This window comes from Rattus rattus, chromosome 11 (assembly GCF_011064425.1).
Source record: "Rattus rattus isolate New Zealand chromosome 11, Rrattus_CSIRO_v1, whole genome shotgun sequence".
Lineage (NCBI taxonomy): Eukaryota > Metazoa > Chordata > Mammalia > Rodentia > Muridae > Rattus > Rattus rattus.
In genome coordinates this window covers 72,337,178-72,351,427 of record NC_046164.1, presented here as the reverse complement: position 1 = coordinate 72,351,427, position 14,250 = coordinate 72,337,178, and the positions used below count along the sequence as shown (strand labels likewise).

At 51.9% G+C, this 14,250-nt stretch overlaps 1 protein-coding gene across 3 annotated transcripts in view; it reads left to right on the top strand.

Moving 5' to 3' along the window:
• Positions 1-12,816, top strand: part of Limk2 (LIM domain kinase 2) — a 67,330-nt gene extending 54,514 nt beyond the window's left edge. For all 3 annotated transcript variants that reach the window (XM_032916051.1, XM_032916052.1, XM_032916053.1), the window contains 9 exons: positions 2,230-2,416; positions 3,473-3,559; positions 5,085-5,216; positions 5,397-5,453; positions 6,752-6,817; positions 7,682-7,856; positions 8,393-8,448; positions 9,066-9,223; positions 11,195-12,816. In XM_032916051.1, coding sequence (XP_032771942.1) covers positions 2,230-2,416; positions 3,473-3,559; positions 5,085-5,216; positions 5,397-5,453; positions 6,752-6,817; positions 7,682-7,856; positions 8,393-8,448; positions 9,066-9,223; positions 11,195-11,339 — 1,063 coding nt within the window. In that variant the 3' untranslated portion in view covers positions 11,340-12,816. The remainder of the gene's footprint in view (positions 1-2,229; positions 2,417-3,472; positions 3,560-5,084; positions 5,217-5,396; positions 5,454-6,751; positions 6,818-7,681; positions 7,857-8,392; positions 8,449-9,065; positions 9,224-11,194) is intronic.
• The last annotated feature ends 1,434 nt before the right edge of the window (positions 12,817-14,250 follow it).

Below are 14,250 nucleotides of genomic sequence, written 5' to 3'. Positions count from 1 at the left end.
TGTGCACGGGCACACATACAGACATCTGCACACACACATGTTCTGTCTCTCCCTCTCGAACAGTGTGCACAGGTGCAACAAACTAACACACACCAAAACAGAAGATTGGGCTCCATCCATTAAACTTGAGCTAGACTAGAAATCGTTGTAATGCCAACAATCTTTAAAATCCATCATGGAGGAAATGTGGGCTGGAAACAAACAGGGCCAAACAAGTATATAAAAAAATTGGTGGGGGTTGGGGATTTAGCTCAGTGGTAGAGCGCTTGCCAAAAGGCCCTGGGTTTGATCCCCAAAAAAAAAAAGAACCAAAAAAAAAAAAAAAAAAAAAAATTGGTGAAGAAAGTGATGGACAAAAGCCTGGCATTGGTGGCTTTTTTCTTTAATCTCAACACTCGAGAACAGAGACAGGCAGATCTCTTAAGTTCGATGCCAGCATGGTCTACACAGTGAGTTCCAGAACAGCCACAGCTACACAGAGAAACCCTATCTTAAAAAGAAGAGCGGGGGTTGGGGATTTAGCTCAGTGGTAGAGCGCTTGCCTAGGAAGCGCAAGGCCCTGGGTTCGGTCCCCAGCTCCGAAAAAAAAGAACCAAAAAAAAAAAAAAAAAGAAGAGAGGGGGAGGGTATGAACTTACAGGGAAGCATGGCATTTTGGGGGCTTGGTTTTTGTTGTTTTTGTGACAGGATCTTACTATGTCCTGGAACTTTAGAACAGGTGTCTTAGGGTTTCCATTGCTGTAAAGAGACCATGACCAAGGCAACTCTTATAAGGACAACATTTAACCAGGACTGGCTTACAGGTCAGAGGTACAGTCCATTATTATTAAGGTGGGAGCATGACAGCATCCAGGCAGACATATGGCTGGAGGAGCCCAAAGTTCTACATCTGCTGCTTCCAGGCAGCTAGGATGAGGTCTCAAAGCCCACCCCCCTACAGTGGCACAGCTACTCCAACAAGGACACCTCCTAATAGTGCCACTCCCTAGGCCAAGCATACTCAAACCACCACACCAGGCTAGCGTCAAGCTCACAGAGACCTGCCTGCCTCTGTGTGCTGGGTTAGAGGCCCTGCTGTGTCTCGTCAAACACAGATGTTTTAAGACTTGGGGGACAAACATCGCCATACCCAAAGCCTGCAAAGTGTGTGGAGACCAACAGCTTGTGCGTGAGCCCTGAGCAGGCTGCTGCCAGGACAGGGGACAGGTCGGTCCCTGGGTTCTCAGGCAGGCAGATCTGTAACATGCATTTCCTCCTCTCATACTCTGTACCCTGCTTCTGTGTCTGTGCTGCTGGGTTCTGTAAGAGTTAAGTGCAGCAGAGGACACCAGGTCGTACAGTGCAGGCTCAGCACTCCTTAATGTTACAGGTAGAACTAGGAAGCAGATACTTCACTCCCTGGCTCCGATGAGCAGTCAGTCAGGCTTCTGTTGGAGACACGACCTCCCCACAGATCATTCCCGACTGCCTCTGGGCCTTGGCCAGCATGACTGAGTGAGTAGAGGCAAGGTACCAGAGGGCAGACAGGCTGGAAAAGGGAAGACCGGGTGGCCAGAGAGCTGCTCACATGACTTGAAGAGCCTCTACTTGGAAAGGGCAGCTCATTTTGTATGTGCTGCGAGCAAGCAAGGTGGCATCACAGGACAGAGGGTCATTTTTTTTCTTCCGTAAGCCAGAATAACAGTCACCAGCGGTAACTGGCTGCTTTTGCAAATGTAAACACAACAGCTTTATTACCATAAACACCATGCATGTCTATTATCTTAAAATGTAAGTGACGTAAGTGATCCAAGGTGCCATTTGCCCCTTTTGTGGATGGAGTCTGTCTGTCTGTCACTGCATGGTACCTTGAATCAAGCAGCCGTGCAGCTGAAAACAGAGAGTTGAAGGCGGCAGATTGCTGCCTGCAGTGCTATTATGTCCGGGGCCTCGCGAGCTAGCAGAGTAATCACCCTGTATATATATATGAAGGTCTCAGTCCATCCACCCCCAGCCTGCTTCCCCGCACTTCTCAGTGCAGGGTAGAATCCATGGAGGCCCACGTGCGGGGCAGACACCTCCCCATGGAGATTCATCTCTAGTCTCCTGATTTCCCATTTGTAATGCGTTTTTACTATGACCACTGTAATCACTGCTGTCTGCAGCCCCCACATAGCACATCTGTCTAAAGAACCCCCTCCCCCAGAGGTGCCATCCAACCCCAGCCTCCTGTTGTGCCGTCATCCTTAGGCGCAGTAACAGCATCTCCAAGTCTCCTGGCCCCAGCTCCCCCAAGGAGCCGCTGCTCCTGAGCCGAGACATCAGTCGCTCAGAGTCCCTTCGCTGCTCCAGCAGCTACTCACAGCAGATCTTCCGGCCCTGTGACCTGATCCACGGGGAGGTCCTGGGGAAGGGCTTCTTCGGACAGGCCATCAAGGTGAGCACAGGAAGCAGTTGCCGCACTCTTTGCTACCACCACCTTCCTTTACCTTTTCTTTCAAAGCTTTATCGTGTGTATGGTGTTTGTGTGGGGACCAGAGGACAACTCTGAGGGGTCCACACTCTCCTACCTTTACATGGGTTCTGGGCTCCAACTCTGGTCGTCAGGCTTCAGTGGCAAATTTGCCTGTTGAGCCATCTCCCCAACCCTCTTACCTTTGTACCTTACAGTGCCACACTGCAACCCTAGAGGACACCAGCCTCCTTCCCGGCTGTGAGTGATGGTGTCTGAGGTGCCCTTTCTGTCCCTCCAGCCATGGCTGCTGTAGTGAGTGGCTCTGGAAGCTCATGTTAGGATCCACGTCCCTGGCCCTCATGCCAGCAGTCAGTGAGGGGCGTTAGGTACCCACAGACCCCAGGTTGCAGGGCATGCTATAAGGTGAAGGCTCCTGCTACCCTGGCGAGCTGAGGAACTAATCTTTCTCTCTTTTCTCCTCCTCCTCTGCTGAGAGCTGGGAGGGGGGGTCAGGTAAGCCTTGGGTATCAGCTTTCCAGGCAGCAGGATGGAAGGCTCACCTCTAACCCACCCAGCTCCCTGGTGCATGTCTGCGGCACTGACACCCTATCCCCAGACTCTGTCCACCCAGGGGACCCACTCCTGTGCCAGATGAGCAAAGCCCCTGCTTGGCTTGGCAGCATACTGTCCCATCCTTCCCAGTTTCCTTTTTTAGAGCCCTGGCTTTCCCTAATGCATGGCCAGCATTCTAGTGGAGAAGATACACTTCCTTCCTGAGTCCCCTTTGCCCTGTGCTGCTCTCTACGCACGATTCTGGCTCGTCTGTCTCCAAGGAATGGGAGGACGCTGCAAAGAATTTTTTTTCCTTTGCTTTTTCTTTATTTTCTTCCCCCTGGTGCTGGAGGTCAAACCCAGGACCTTGAGCATGCCGGCCGAGTTCCCTACCATTGAGCTACTCCCTTAGCCCACAGATTGTAACAAACAGAACGCCAGAATTATCTCTGGTGTCTACAGTGTTAACGCTTGCCCTTCCTGTAGGTGACTCACAAAGCCACAGGCAAAGTGATGGTCATGAAGGAGTTAATTCGCTGTGATGAGGAAACCCAGAAGACTTTCCTGACTGAGGTAAGACATTGGGTTGGACTTTCCGTCAGCCCTATACTGGAGGGGCTGAAACAAGAGGATCATGTGACCCCAGACTAAACCCAGGCAGATGTGGCAACACAGTGAGACCCCGTTCAGAAAAGAAAGTAAAATAGGGGTTTTTTTTGTTTTTTGTTTTTTGTTTTTTTTTCCAAAAGAAAACTTGCTAGCAGACCTCGTGGCCCAGTCCGGTCACGCCTGTTCAAGGACTGGAAGTTCAAGGTTAGGCTAGGCAGTGTAATGAGGCTGTCTCAAAACAGAAAGTAAAACTGGGGAGCTGGAGGAATGGCTCCGCAGGTAAGAGCATGTACGCTCATGCAGAGGACCTGGGTTCTGTCCTCAGCACCCACAGTGGCTCACAACCATCCACAACTCCAGCTCTGACACCCACACTGACCTGTGCCAGCACCAGGCACACACGGGACACACAGGGGGCACACAGGGGGCTTACACGGGGCTCACACGGGGCACTATGTACATGGAGCCGAACACTCAAACTCATAAAATAAATTATGGATAAATAAATAAGGGTTGAGCTAAGGAACAACCCAGTAATACAGAGCCTGCACAGCCTGCACAAGGCACTGGGTTCAACCAAAAGACAGGAGGAAGAGAAAAAGAACAATAATTGGGGGCAGTGGGGTGGGGGCGGAGAAAAGGTGAAGAAAACAAGAAATCTCGCATCAGCCACTATTTTATTATTAAAAAATCCCTGTTTATTTGGTCTCAGTCTTTTAAGTTTCATTGTTGTTATTATTATTGACTTTTTATGTGTTTGGGTGTTTGGTCTGCATGTACATCTGCATACCAGAGGAGGCCCTGGGACTAGAGTTATAGGTAGTTGCGAGCAGTCATGTGGGTTCCAGTGAGTAGACCCAGGTCCTCTGAAGAGCAGCCAGTGCTCTGACACTTTGAGCCATCCCCCCAGCCCTCAACCATTATCTTAAAACCCAGGGAGAGATTCTGGTGTGGTCACACACACCTTTAATCTCAGCACCCTCAGAGGCAGGTGCATCTCTGAGTTCAAGGCCAGCCTTGGCTACATGGTGAGCTCCAGGCCAGCCAAGGATATTAGAAAGACCTTGTCCTTAAGAATAAGAGAGGACGGAAAGCAGAGGGGATGGAGGAGAAAAAGAGAGAAAACGACCAAGGGAAAGACCCCGAAATTACAGTGCATCCGCTGAGTGCACACTCACTACAGACACTGCAGGCCAGGCTAAGGCAGGATTCGGGTTACAGAGGTGACGGTATGACCGTAGCGGTTTAATTTATGCTGTTATGGTCGCCACAGACACCCTGAAGTGGGGCTCCAGGGGCAGACGCGCCGTCCCATGAACATCTCATTTGCACTGCCTCTGGATCACTGAGGCAGCCGCAGTGGCAATGAGGTGCTTCCTGCTCTGCACTCCCACCTGGTTCCCTAGAGCCCATCCTAGAAAGTCAGGGCCCAGTGTGCCAAACCCATGAAGTGGGGCTGTCCTGATTTTGTCCCCACCCCCACCCCCAGGTGAAAGTGATGCGAAGCCTGGACCACCCTAACGTGCTCAAGTTCATCGGGGTCCTGTACAAGGACAAGAAGCTGAATCTGCTGACAGAGTACATTGAGGGGGGCACCCTGAAGGACTTTCTGCGCAATGTGGTGAGCACGTGACCACAGTCGTGGAGGGAGAGCTTGGTGGGTGCTCAGGAACCTCAAGGGTTAGAGGGACCTTGTTTGCCCTCAATGGTGTGTAGGAGGGACTTCCACAGCACACATGCCGGCCACTGGAACCCACCAAAAGCTGTAAGGGCTCCTCACAGACATTCTCCTCCCCTGCAGGACCCGTTTCCCTGGCAACAGAAGGTCAGGTTTGCTAAAGGCATCGCTTCCGGAATGGTGAGTCCTACCAACAACCTCGCGCATGTGTACAGTGAGGTGCAGGGATCGCAGGCTGCTCTGGAAGGCAGATGCCCATCCCGGGGCTGGGACACTCAGCAGCTGCCTACTGAGTTTCTTTCAATGCCAAGGAACTGTTGGCTCGATGCTCTCTTTCAGAGTACAATTCTATTCTCAAAGGATTCCAAATCCCCTTAACACCAAATGGCATGAACAAGGCAAACCGTAGCTCAGGTCTGTGGGACCTTACTGCCCACAAAATGAGAACGGGGAGAACACGAATTCTAGATGAACTCAGGAGAAGCCAGTACATTCAGGTCCTATTGAGCTCATTGTGGGAATGAGTTTAGTCGTCCTCACAGCTGACAGGTGCTAATGAAGTGACTATTCCACATAGCGGGGAGGGAGGGGCTGCACCCCACCTCTCCTTCCTCCAGTAACCGTGGTTTACAGGGAAGAAGTGAGGTAGAAAAGGAAAGGGCTGGGTCCTGGGCTTGTCAGGAGTTACCCAGCTCTAAAGAGAACAGGGCAGACAAGAGCAGTGCAGACTCATGGCCAACACATGAGAAGATGGCTTTGCAAAGGGTTGGCCCCTGTGCAGGCAGGAAGGGAAATGGTAACACACAGGGGTCTCAGGAAAAAAGGGGTACATGGGAGATATAGACAGCCTTTGAGGAGGGGTGGGTAGACAGCCAGGCTGTGTTTCAGCCATAGGAAAAGCTCTGTGAGCCTAGGAACAGTGAAGCAGTAGTGCAGGGTAGGAAAGGGGGCAGTGTCGCCCTCCACAGCTACAGGGAAAGGAAAGCCTAAGAAAGGAGCTCCTAAGAGTGACACGGGAATGTCTAGTAAAAATAGTTTAGAAATGGCAGGAAGAGGGAGGGGCTGAAGTACAGACAGAGGAGGAGGGCGTCTCAGGGGAGGTGAGTCAGGAGGTCATTTCTTCCCCACCACAGGCAGGAAGATCCAAAGTGGCAGAAGCCAGACCCTGGAGGAGGAGGGAGGAGCAGTGTGTTTGAGGGCGCTCACTTTAGATTGCCTCAATCTAAGTAAAGGATGAGGGACTCAGGGGCCAGCAGGGCTGGAGACTGTTAGGAAAACCTGGGCGGGAGCTGGCAGTTATCCGTTAGGACGCAAGCTGTGGCTTGGGGGTGGGGATGGGAAGCTAAACAGGCTTGGCCTAGAAGACTGGAGTAGCTGGGTGTTGGGGGAGGGGAAGTTGGATGGGCGTGGCCTGGGAACAGACTCCATGGGTGGGCGTGGCCTGGGAACAGGCTCCATGGCTCTGGCTTCTGTTGCAGGCTTATTTACACTCCATGTGCATCATCCACCGAGATCTGAACTCGCACAACTGTCTCATCAAATTGGTACGTCCCGCTGGGCTGGCCTGAGCTGCATGGGGCTATCCCTCTGGCTTCAGACCAGACACCACCTATGGGCTTCTATTTTGGGCGATCGGCTACCTCAAGTGCCTTTTGCCACCCCCATCTTATGGAGGGCTCTCAGACACACACATGCAGGAACAATTTCACCTCCCTCCCCAGGAGCAGCCCTTGAAGTGATTATTATTAGAAGGGATTAGCTTCCCTGTCTGGCAGGCAGAAGGCCCTGGGCTCAATCCCCTACACTGATTTGGTGGGGCAGGAGTCTAGGTGTGGATGGGGGCTGAATTCCTTGTCTGTGGAGCTCTTGCCCTGTAGCAGGCCCCCAGACAGTCTGCTGATCCCACATTACAACATGGACGATGGGCTGCAGGGTCTTTGATCCACACAGCCAGCACGAGGCCAGCGTTCCTCACATGGCCCTCAGATACAGTTGGTCCAATGTTGTCTCCTGCCACTGCAACCCCCCTTCCTGCTACTGCCTCCCTAGCTCTCCCCTGCCCTTTACTGCCTTTCTCTTAACCTATTCTGGCCACTACAAGTCCTTGTTAAGAACAAGACAAAGGGCTGAAGAGAGACAAGAAATCTTACCCACCTGAGCTGCGCTCTGCAGGTCACTTCCCTGAGGCTCCTCCCCTGTTAGTTGGGGTCTGCTGTGGGCAGATACCAGACTGACAAAAAACTCAGAGGCCCAGCCACCACTTCTCAGTAGAGCTTTCTGGGGGCGACTCTCCCCTGCTATGTAACTTCACTCCCCTTGAAGGTGGTCTCCCTTGCCTATGCCCACACCCCAGGGACAGGTTAGAGAAGCCCACACCCTAGGTCCTGACCCGGCGCTTGTCCTCCCAGGACAAGACGGTGGTGGTAGCAGACTTCGGGCTGTCACGTCTCATAGTGGAAGAGAGGAAAAGGCCTCCAGTAGAGAAGGCCGCCACCAAGAAACGCACCTTGCGCAAGAGTGATCGCAAGAAGCGCTACACTGTGGTGGGAAACCCCTACTGGATGGCCCCTGAGATGCTGAATGGTAAGTTCTGAATCCCTGGGGGGAAAAGAGCCAGAGAGAAGACAGCACCTATGTCTTAAAAAGAGTGCTGTAAGCTGGGAAGCCTGTGACAGGAGCAGACACTCAGAGAGAGGGGGTGGGCGGTCTTTCGGGCTTGGCCAAGCCAGGCCTCATCAACTTCTTTCCCAAACAGCTGGGAACAGCAACATGCCATCCTGGGTGGCAGGTGAGCTCTGAGGATCTTTTGTCTCCAAATGGCCCGGGCTGTTCAGAGCCCTAACCTAAGCCTCCCCTCTCTCCAGATCAAGAACTGAAGTATGCTGCCCCCTGGTGGATGCTGGCTAGTATTCTTGAAAAGCCGTGGGTTGCCTGCTAACCCTGGCTGGTGGTCCAAGTCTGGATGAGCCTGAGCCTGGCTGCAGTTCTTTGTGACACGCAGTCGATGGCCACCCTGGGCACCTTTAGGGCTGTTGCAGCCCTAATTCTTGGCTCTGACTTGGCTTGATCCAAGATCCAAAGAGACTTAACCTGACAGTTCCTTTCCTCTCTTACCCAAGGCAAGAGCTACGATGAGACTGTGGATGTCTTCTCTTTCGGGATTGTTCTCTGTGAGGTAAGCTCTGGCTCAGACACCCGAGGAGTCCTGCCTCCCTGAGGTCTGGGTTTCTCTCCTACCAGTGAATAGTTTGTCTCCTACCAGTGGCATAGCCAGTATCTCTCAAAGCCCTGAGTCAAGTTAGACACATTGAAAACTTTTCTTCTCACTCCTACAAAATTATGAGGGAGAGACACACAATGGTTAGGATAATCGAAATATTTTACAAAGTTGATTTCTTTAGTAGATTGCAATAGAATATTTGTCATCTACAGAAAATTAAAATGATGCCAGCCAGAGGGTCTCAGATATCAAACAAACCCAGCCCTTCACTCGTAGAGCCTTGCCCTGATAGAGAACATAGCTACAAAGGGACGTGGGCAGGTAGGGTATGTGGAAGCTTCTAGCTTTCAGTACCAGTTACCACCATTGCTTCCGCTGCAGAGAGGACTCGTCTAAACCCTCTAAGTATCCGGACACTCAGTGTAGAGAGGTCGGATTAGCCTGGTAAGGAGAGGCGGTCACAGGGCTGCTCTCTAACAGAGTTTTGCTACCATGCATATCTGTCTACAAGAGCATCCCTTTCTATCTGTGGCCTCTGTAGGCCTTCCTGACCAGCCATCTTCTTCCCTCAGATCATTGGGCAGGTATATGCTGATCCTGACTGCCTTCCCCGCACACTGGACTTCGGCCTCAACGTAAAGCTTTTCTGGGAGAAGTTTGTCCCAACAGACTGTCCCCCAGCCTTCTTCCCCCTGGCTGCTATCTGCTGCAGACTGGAGCCTGAGAGGAGGTTGGTGTCTCCGCCCTTCCTCCCACCTTCTAGCCCTCGGGCCCCTCGACGCTTGCTTTAGGTCATGCCCCTCCTGGACAAGCAGTAGAGTCCCTGAGCTCCTGACAGCTCTGGCTTGCCACCTTAGGGAAAGAGGTAGCACAGAAGCAAGGGGCTGGACAAGATGGAATCACAGGCATTAAAAGCAGTGGGGGTTTTTGTTTTGTTTTCTAAGGAAAATCTGGACGAAGCATGTGGACCCATGATAGAATGTGTGGGATGAATGGGGCTATGGGTTCAGTCCTCAGCTCCCGGGGCGGCCAACAAAAGACAGTTACAGGGACTGGTGGTGTGTCTCAGGAATAGAGGGCGGTTGCCTGGTAAATGCCAGGTCCTGGGCTGCACCTTTAGCAGGCACACACACAGGTGCTCCACTCACCCACACGCCCTCAAAGCATAACGTGATTAATTTTATATCGTGACCTTTATCTCAAAAAAAATGCTTATAACTCTTAAAATAGGGTCTGGGGATGTAACTCAGTACTGTACTTGGCTAGAATGCATGAAGCCTTGGGTTTGATCCCTGTCATTGTAAAAACTGGGCATGAAGATAATCTGAAGTCACGATTTGGGAGTCCTTAGGAGGGGGTGTCAGAAGTTCAAGAGCAGCAGACGTGGTGGCGCACACCTTTAACCCCAGGACTTGGGGAGCAGGGGCAGGTAGATCTCTGTGAGTTCAAGACTAGCCTGGTCCATAGAAAGTTCCAGGATAGCCAGGACTACATAGTGAGAACCCTGACTAAAAAGCGGAATGGGAATATCACTCAGTGATACAGCACTTGCCTAGAATGTTCAAGGCCCTGGGTTCTATCCTCAGCACCACATAGGCAGCTACATCCCCCACCCACCCACCCACCCAGCACACACAGGAAAAGATGCTACCTAGGGAATGACCATGGGGCTTGTAGACAAAGCACCTAATTTCAGATAATAAAAATACTTAGAAGCCATCTTAGTTACTTTTCTGTTGCCATGACAAAACACCAATAGCAAGATAATTTGTAAAAGGCGTTTAATTTGGGATTGCTTACGGTTTTTGTTTTTGGTTTTTTTTAATTTATTTATTTAATGTATATGAGTACACTGTCGCTGTCTTCAGATGCACCAGAGGAGGGCATCGGATCTCATTACAGATGGTTGTGAGCCACCATGTGGTTGCTGGGAATTGAACTCAGGACCTCTGGGAGAGCAGTCAGTGCTCTTAACCACTGAGCCATCTCTCCAGCCCTGCTTACGGTTTTGGATGTTGAGTCAGTCATCATCTTCAGGCAGGGAAGCATGGCGGCAGGAGGCATTATCTGATCCTCAGGCAGGGTCTGGCATGGCCTTTTGAATCCTCAAAGCCTATACCAGTGGCACACCTACCCCAAAAAGCCAGATGTCCTAATCCTTCCCCAACAGTTCCATCCCATGAGCCTATGGGTACCATTCTCCCTCGAGCCACCACAGGAGCTAAGGGTGTAGCTAGGTGAGAGAGCTCTCACCTAACATAGGACAGGGCTCAAATTAGACGTAGACTTGAAGATGACCTTGAACTTCTGACCCTCTTGCTTCTACCTTCTACATGCTAGGATGACAGGCATGCACCAACACGGCCAGTTACTATGCTGAGATTGAATTCAGGGCTTTGGCTGGTAGGCAGGCACCATTCCGACTGGGCCGTATCCCCAGCGCCCGAGCTTTCTTTTTAGTGAGTGTAGAAACCCAATCCTGACCTTTGCTTGTTGTCATCGCTCTAAGACATCATTGGATGTTTTTGCTTGAAGCCATGATCTCTAGCCAGACTTGTCACAGTGTTACCTCGCGCACGCGTATTTACAGCAAGAGGGTAGAGGGTTTGCCTGAGGTGGTGGACCCTGGAAATGGGAGACAGCCTCGTGCCCATCCCTCACACGCTCACTCTCTGCCGTTGTCCATCCCTCTTCTCTGTAGACCGGCATTCTCAAAGCTGGAGGACTCATTCGAGGCGCTCTCCCTGTTCTTGGGAGAGTTGGCCATCCCACTGCCAGCAGAGCTGGAAGAACTGGACCACACTGTGAGCATGGAGTATGGCCTAACCCGGGACTCGCCACCCTAGCCCTGGTCCATCCCCCTGCAGGGGGACATTCCACAGCCAGCATTGCCCCCTCTGCGCCCTGTCCTCGCTGTGAGCGAGCGGGACTGCCTAGGCTTCCTGTGGATTGACGGCTTGCTTAGAAGCAGAACAAGCCATCCCTACCTCCCCAGGAGGCACTTGGGTGCAGGGAAGCAATTCTCCACAGGTTTGGGGCCTAGTTTCTGTCTGTAAATCCAACACTCACCTGAAAGCTGTGAAGAGGATAAAAGCCTGGATTCTAGACCAAGAGTCTGTTACTGAGGACCACCCGGGACCTCTGGACTGAGATGCCGGGAGCCTGTAGCTTTACACTAACCTACACGGCCTGGGCCCGCCGGGCCGGATGAGTGGACTGGCCTGAGGGCCTCTGGTTCAGCAAGGTGCAGGACTTGAAGCGATAGTATGAGTGACAGAAACGGGGCCGTCAAAACGTGTGACATGACAGAGCGGTTTCTCCTTCCATCCCAGCCATGCCCTTTGGAGCAGGTTTTGAAGAGTCTTAGTAGTGGTGAAACCTACAGGATCCAAAAAAAAGTACTGGTTTCTGCTCAGCAGCCCAGGGACCACATCAGTGTGTGGGGAATTTCCACTTCAGCATCCTGTCTCAACAAGCAGTCTCAAAACACCAAAGAAGCTGGGGCTGGAAAGAAAGCGGCCCTGCCGCCTAAAAGCCCCACACCCAGGCTGGTGGGCTCAGTCAGAAACGTAAGGTGTTGCCTAACAATAGATGGGTTCTGAATGCCAGTGTGGTTTGCCTCAGACTTTGGGTCTAAGCAGGGAGAAAGGGGTCCCATTAATTTCTTTGCACCCTTGTGGCAGCTACTGCATATCCTCTAGGATGTCTGGTCCAGGCAGCAATTTGGGACAGGCATTGGTGGCTGCTGAGTCCCAAACTGAGATATGAAGCGAGCTCCCTGAACTGGGCCTTGTAGATTCTACCTCTGTTGTGCTGGTCCAGCTTACTTCCTGAGCCACACTCGAGGGCCGTGGGCATGGGAAACTCTAGGGGCACTTTCCACCCCTGGCTACCAGGTGTCCAGGGACTCCGTAGCTCACCAAGGTTCGCCATCTCCTAAGCGGGAGCTCACATCATATTTAACAAATTGGGAATGGGTTTGGTTATAAATGCGTGTGAGGGTTTGTGCTGGTGGGGGGATCCGGGGAGAGTGGCTGCTGTTATTAGCTTTTATCTGTGGGGTGATATGTGAAATATTTTGTACATAGACAAGATGAATTATGGGATGGGAAGTCTTTGGCCACTTTACTTGCTGTGTAGACTGTACTTGTGTGTGGAGTTTGCAAACGTGCCGCAGAGGGAATCCTGAACTCCCGACATCAGTGTGGTTCAGCGTCCTGCGGTGAATTATGCTCGCGCTGTCCCCAGCGAGTGTGGGAGTGGTGGGCCTGCACTGGGCCATGAGGCAGACTAAATAAATAAATTAAGCAGTTAACAGAGCAATGGCAGAGTGCAAATGTGACTTAGAACCTGACTTAAACGTGGAGGAGAGCGGGGTTTGCTTCGAAGCTCCCACATGGCTCTCTACCATCCGGACCTCCAGTTTCAGGGGTGCTCTACCTCCTCTCACCTCTGTGGGCTCTGCACACACACGGCACACATTCATGCTCTAGGGCACATGCATTCACATTTTCAGATGTTTTAAAGAAACATGGTCTGCTGGCCACTTTCATGTAACTTATCAGGGAATTCTCGGTCTCAATCCCTCTCCTAGAGCAAACCTTCAGAGATCTTAACATGCACTTGAGGCAGCCCTTCTGGGGAGCAGGTTGATGGCTTCATTTTAGGCCTGCAAAGCTATTAGGCCTGACTCAGCTGCTGGCCCAGTCCTGGGGGGGCGGGGGGTTCTGCTTCCAAAGCTGTTGCACCAGACCAAACATTGCCAGTGTTTGGTAAGGTCCTGGGCACGTGCGCACATGCACACGCACACACAGACACACACACACACACAAAGCCCCACTGGGCACGTGCGCACATGCACACACACACACACAAAGCCCCACAGCCTCTGCCAAGTGTGGTGGTGTGTGTTTATAAGTCTGCTTGTGAGATACAGAGGCTGGGGAATCACTATGAATTCAAGGCCAGCCTAGTCTACCTAGTGAATTTCAGGCCAGCTGTGGCTTCGCACTAAGAGCCAGGCCTAACAGTTTTTGTGGGCATAAAATGAGGTCATTTTGGTGGGGTATGAGACCCAACCAAAATGGGCTTTTCTATAAACCTAAAGATAATTTCTCCTAAGCGTCCTGTGGTAGAAGACTTCAGATGAAGAGTAGAGTGTGTTTGGCAGTGTTGATGGCACACGTCCTTGGTCCCAGCAGGGGCAGGTGCATCTCTGAGTTTGAGGCCAGCCTTTGTCACACAGAGAAACCAAGAATGAGATGGAATGCAGTCCCTAATCTCACTGAGGTTCCCACTGCTGGACTTGAGTGTGCAAGGTCAGCCTGGCTGACGGACCTCCGACGTAAGCTGTTGCTGAGGTCTACTGTCAGAACTCAAACACCAGTCCTGCCTTCCCACCCCCACAGCTCCCTCCTCAGCCTACGCACAACCTGCAGGAGCGGTCATGCCCAGGGAGCCCCCCACCTGCCTGTCTCCCTTGGCTGCCGACTGCCCATCTGTCCCTGACCCCTGACAGAGGCTGTGAGGGGTCATCCTAGCACCTTGATGCTCTACCTTGGAAAGGAACTGAAGGGGAGAAGACTTAAGGGAGCAGCAACTCCTTGTGGCTTCAACTCTAAGTAGTCATGGTGACCTTGACATTCGGTTTCAAGCAGTTCAGCTATCAATACCTCCCAGGGACTGGGCCATCATGACTGAGAAGGCAGAGAGGTACAAACGAGGTGTTTGGGGGCCATTTCTAGCACCACAGAAACA